The sequence below is a fragment of the Mustela lutreola genome, chromosome 1 (genome assembly GCF_030435805.1).
Source record: "Mustela lutreola isolate mMusLut2 chromosome 1, mMusLut2.pri, whole genome shotgun sequence".
Lineage (NCBI taxonomy): Eukaryota > Metazoa > Chordata > Mammalia > Carnivora > Mustelidae > Mustela > Mustela lutreola.
In genome coordinates this window covers 233,959,734-233,965,733 of record NC_081290.1, presented here as the reverse complement: position 1 = coordinate 233,965,733, position 6,000 = coordinate 233,959,734, and the positions used below count along the sequence as shown (strand labels likewise).

General features: G+C 40.0%; 1 protein-coding gene across 1 annotated transcript; it reads left to right on the top strand.

Moving 5' to 3' along the window:
• Positions 1 to 279: 279 nt before the first annotated feature.
• LOC131833834 (olfactory receptor 51I2-like) lies at positions 280 to 1,245 on the top strand. Its single transcript, XM_059177699.1, has one exon. It carries the CDS (start codon positions 280 to 282, stop codon positions 1,243 to 1,245), a length of 966 nt encoding a protein of 321 aa, XP_059033682.1.
• Positions 1,246 to 6,000: the final 4,755 nt, after the last annotated feature.

Sequence of the window (6,000 nt, the reverse complement as noted above, 5' to 3'; positions counted from 1 at the left end):
ATATTCTTAAAGAAAACACTGCTTTCTTCAAAATACAAAGAAATCAGTGTTACACTATAAAATGACACTGCTGTAGACAATAGATTTAAATTAGGGTCATTCTCTAGTTGGTTTTTAGGTGTACATTTTTAAATCTCCTTACATTGCATATTTGCTTCCATGTAGGAACTCATGTCACCAAATATCAGAGCTACTCCATTTTCCAATGATTTTGTCCTTATTTTTCTTCCCAGACTGAAGAGGCCACATCTCTCTGGAAACCTCAACTACTTTCCAAAGATGCTGCCTTCCCAGTCCTATGTCAATATCTCCTTCTTCCAGCCACATGCCTTCCTAATGATTGGCATCCCAGGGCTGGAGGCTGTTCATGGATGGATCTCCATCCCCTTCTCCTCCATGTACACGGTGGCCCTCACTGGAAATTGCCTGATCCTCTTGGCTGTAAGGAGAACTCCCAACCTGCACCAGCCCATGTACTACTTTCTGTCCATGCTGGCCCTCACCGATGTGGGCCTCACTCTGTCCACACTGCCCACCACCCTGGCTGTGCTCTGGTTTGACCATCGGCTCATCGGCTTCAATGCCTGCCTGGTCCAGATGTTCTTCCTCCATTCTTTCTCTGTGGTGGAGTCGTCGGTGCTCCTGGCCATGTCATTTGACCGCTTTGTGGCCATCTCCAACCCTCTTCGCTATGCGGCTATCCTCACCAATAGTGTCATCATTAGGATTGGGCTGGCCATTGTGGCTCGAGCCACTATATCCCTGTTTCCTGGGCCCTTCTTACTGAAGCGACTGAACTACTGCCCTGATAAGAACCTTCTGTCCCATTCCTTCTGTTTCCATGCAGATGTCATGAAACGGGCCTGTGCTGATATTACTGTCAACATCCTTTATGGGCTCTATGTAGTTTTATCCACAGTGGGTGTAGACTCCTTGCTTATCGTCCTGTCCTATACCCTTATTCTTCATACGGTGCTGGGCCTAGCCTCTCCCAGAGAGCGTGTGCGGGCCCTAAACACATGTGTGTCTCATATATTAGCTGTTCTGGTTTTCTATATCCCCGTCATAGGCGTGTCAATGATCCACCGTTTTGGGAGGCACCTGCCTCATATTGTACATGCTCTCATTGCCTATGTGTACCTGGTGGTGCCCCCTGTGCTCAACCCCATCATCTATAGTGTGAAATCCAAGCCCATCAGGGAGGCCATATTCAGAATGCTGAGAGAGAAGAGGCAAGGCCGATGAAACCAAGAAACACCACAGAATATGAGGAAAAGCATGGCCAGTCTTATGTCCAGAAACCCCTTACTCAGATCCCTGACCCAGACACATTATCAAGAATATGACAACTGGATACCGTCAAATTGATGGGTGACAAACAGTCTTCTTGATTCTTTCCTGCACTCATTAACTTCAGCTTTTTAATTCAGTATTTACTTGTGCAAGAGACTCTGTGCTCATTACTAGGGATAGTAAAATGAATTATATGTGGTCTTGTCCCTCTGTTGCAGGACAGAAGCTTCTAAATACACAATTAAATTAAATGTAATAAGGCTATGATAGGTACACACAAAGTGCTACAGGAACCTGGAAGAGGGTTTCCTGTCTCATCAAGAGGAAATGAGAAAGGAGTCAGGGAAGAAGAATGGAAGGTGAGTGGAGTTTTGTCACACAGAAAAGGTGGGGAAGGGGAAGGCATACCTAATAAAGGGGAAAGAATGTAAAACACAAAACCACTGAGGTGTGGAGCACCAGGGTGCTCAGTTGGTTAAGTGACCCATTCTTGATTTGGGCTCAGGTCATGACCTCAGGGTCCTGAGACTGAGCCCACCTTGGCAGGCTCCATACCAACAGGGAATCTGCTTGGGATTCTCTCTTTCCCTCTCTCTCTCCCACTCTACCACCCTTCTAAAATAAATACATAACTCCTTAAAACAAAACATTGAGGTGTGGAACTCTCTGGTGTGTTTGTGGAAACGTGAGTAGTTAGATGTGGCTCCTCATAATCTGTGCGTGTTGGAGAGAGAAGGACAGGAGATGAGATAGAAATGATGAGCATACTTTGTGCTCCTTGGGGCCTTTCAGACCTCAGGGAAATATCCGCCCTCATTCCTTATTTAAGAGTCAGCCATGGGAAGCCTACTGCTTTGTAAAAGTTACACAGGTTTAACTGTGTGCTACAAGTTAGAAAGGCGAAAGTGGAGAAAAAGAATGCAAGAAACACATTTAAGAGACTGTGATAACAGTCTCGGAAAAAGAGAAGGGAAGCTAAAGTTAAGTTAATAATGGGAAAATTAGATGTATTCTTAAAATCTTACCTCTATAGTTCTCTTCTTTGTCCTCTGAAAATGCCAGAAGCAGTGAGCAAAGCTGGGGCCCACATACTGGTTTTAAATACCATAGCCCACTCTAAATAACCTAGAATCCTTGGAGCAATGACTAACTCTCAGTATGAAGCAGAAAAAATTATAAAATGATACTGGAATAGTTTATGCCCTGTAGAAATAAAGAACATAAAAACTGTAAGGTCATGGTGAAAAAATACACAGAAACTCATTTGAAGAGGCTACCAGTGGCTCCAGATGGGTCAAATAGAACATTAAAAATAATTTTGATAGCGAACAGTTACAACAAATTGAATTTTTAAAGAAAGTGTGAGTTTACAGTGGTATTTAAGACAAAGAGGAAGAAAAGAATGAAAAAAGAACTCTTCTTTATAAAGTACTCGTAGATTTAGAAAATTACCTTTTGCAGTTTTAATGTAATTTAAAAATATTCAAAAACGGCTGAAAAGATACTGGGAAAAAATATTCACACAGTTTCAAAGTATCACTGAACAAGCTATTTACTTAATAGGAAAGGATGAATATGTCTTTATGATAAAGAGACTCCCAGGGACCACCGTAAGCAAGTGATCAAATTTAGCTTAACCAATAATAAGATCATCTAATGTTATATAACTTCTGATTTGAGCAATAAGGACACAAAATCACACCTGTAAAATGCCTACCAAAATTGTCCAACCTGAATCTAACTGTGGGAAAGTAATTGGAAAAATCTTGAATATGGAAACACCACACACACATACACACATTGAAAAACACACACATACACACATTGACCGAGCATCCTTAAAAATTTAATTTTACTAAAAAAATGTTGGGGAATTAATCTAAATTAAAAGAGATTAAAAGGATATTACAACCAAGCACTAGCATTAACCAGTAATTATTAGGATAATTGTGAAACCTGAATACGTATTTTATATTGTAATATTATTAGTTTAGTGTAATTTGCTTAGATTTGAAAATAGTTTTGTGATTCTGTAGGAGAATCTACTTTAGGAGGCATATGATTAATGTTTATTGAGAAGTATTGCAATGTCTACAACTTACTTTCAAATGAATCTGCAGAAAAAGTGTGTATGTGTGTGGTGTGTGTTTGCGCATGAGCACATGTCTGCGAGGGGAAGAGGGGGAAGGCAAGTGAGCCCCAAGCCCTATGCCCCAAATCCTATAATCTCAAGAGAGACAACACAGTCTCTCAGGTCATTATTGAATGAATGCTGAGAGAGATTCTAAGACTGAGCCTGGGTAAGCTAATCCATTGGTGTTAAGAATGCAGAATCAGAATGCAGAGGAACCAAAATAATTCAGTTTCTTCTTGACTAGAATGTGCTTTCCATTAACACTTGAATTGGGATTTTGCCCAATCCCATCCAAAGCCAGGGATTTCTACAGTGATCTCTAAGCACTTTGTGCTTTCTTCAACTGCAGTGCTTAAAGCTCTATATTATAATTATATACAGTTGTGTATGAGACTTTGAAAGTAGGGATCAGTGATGATGTTCTAGTTATTTCTGTCTTCTCAATGGTTAACTTGGGTCTAGCATAAAAGAATACATTCCTTAATAAATAATGTTTTAGTGAATGAAGGAAGGAAGGAAGGCAGACAGTGAAAGAATGTAGCACAAAGCCAATGGATCTGGTCAGAAATGAAGATCTCTGGGTACAGGGTCCAGCGCTCCTCTCCCAGTTTACCTCCGAATGCAGGCAGCAGAGGATGAACCCATAACTCTACAGCCCTTGGAAGTGGATCCCCAGCTTTGTCTCTTACTGTAGTAGTCACCTACTACTTTCCCACCTTAACTGGAAGACTCTTGTCCTTCCAGGAAGAGATCAAGCGTTCTGTCTTCTGTTATTCCCTCATCTTCTCTCTTCCACTCTCTTTGAAACTGGCATACACCTCTCTCAAAGAATTTGCCACTTGCTATTGAAATCATCTTTTTACTAATGTATTCTACTTCCTGGAAGGCAATTACTGATTCACTCATTTACACTGAATGTCTTCATTACCCATTAAAGGGATTGGCCTAGACATTGCTTCAGGAACATAATTTGAATAAACCTATTTATAAATTATAATTCCTGAAGAAATATCCTGATGTTTATTCAATAAAACTTGTTATTAAGTTCAAGCCATACCCCAAGCAATGGAAGCTATAGATGTAGCTTTTCACAGATGTGGAGCGAATGGGCATCCTTTGCTCCAAAAAGCATCTTCGTGCTCAAGAACGGATTTCCTCCAGCCTTCCACAGTTGCCTCAGATTGTATTGGTAGAGACTCACTCATTTTATTTTTCCGCAGCTCATTTTTTTAAAATTTACTTTTTATTTATTTTCAGCGTAACATTATTCATTATTTTTTCACCACACCCAGTGCTCCATGCAATCTGTGCCCTCTATATTACCCACCACCTGGTACCCCGACCTCCAACCCCCCACCCCTTCAAAATCCTCAGATTGTTTTTCAGAGTCCATAGTCTCTCATGGTTCACCTCCCCTTCCAATTTCCCCCAACTCCCTTCTCCTCTCTAACTCCCCATGTCTCAGCTCTTAAAATTGGATGTTCCTGGGGTAGATACATCTTCATTTAAAAGTCATCTCCAAAAGACCAGTGAGGCAGGCACTATCTTCACTGGCAGGCACACTGGCAGAAAACTGGGGAGTTGGCAATTTGAAATAGGATTTGGAGGCCAATGTTTGGGAATATAAGTGCTCTTTTAAGATGCTTCTGTGAATATCTCTTTGAATCCTGACATCAATTCTTTTAGGTTTACATCCAGGAATGGCATAACTGGATGATATGGTAGTTCTGCTTCTTTTTGAGAACCTGAATACTGTTTTCCAGAGAGGCTACACCAGTTCACATCACTGCCAACAGTACACACAGGTTCCAATTTGTCCACATTCTTACCAATATCTGTTATTATTTGAATCATTCTCTTTCTTTCATTCTTTCTTTCTTTCTTTCTTTCTTTCTTTCTTTCTTTCTTTTTCTTTCTTTTCTTTTCTTTCCTTTCCTTCCTTCCTCCTCTTTCCTACCTTCTTCCTTCCTTCCTTCCTTCCTTCCTTTCTTTCGTTCCTGGTGATAGCCACCCTAAGAGCTGTGGGATGATATCTCACTGTAGTTTTGATTTGCTTTTCATTAGTGACGAGTGATGTTGAGCACCTATTCATATACCTGCTGGCCTTTTGTATGTTTTGGAGAAATGTATATTCAATTCCTTAGACCATTTGTTAATAGGTTACTTGGGGTTTCTGCTATTGAGTTGGAAGAGTTACTTATATATATTTTTATATTAGTCCTTTATCAGGTATGTGGTTTACAAATATTTTCTCTTATTCCATGGGTTGCCTTTTTACTCTGTTGTTTCCTTTGCTGTGCATTAAATTTTTAGTTTGCTGTAGTTACACTTGTCTAATTTTGTTTTCTATTGATTGTGCCTTTGGGCCATATCTAATAAATTATTGCCAAGTCCAAAGTCATAAAAATTCTTCTCTGTTTTTTTAAGGAGTTTTATAATTTCAGGTCCATTTTTTTGTATATGGTATAAAATAAGAGACTGATATCATTCATTTGCATGGGGATACCCAGTTTTACCAACAATTTGTTAAGGAAAATGTCTTTTCCCCATTGCATATTCTTGGGAACCTTGTC

What these genes read in the sequence shown, in the direction of transcription:
- LOC131833834 (XM_059177699.1), top strand. Translation starts at nt 280, where the DNA reads ATGCTGCCTTCCCAGTCCTATGTCAATATCTCCTTCTTCCAGCCACAT.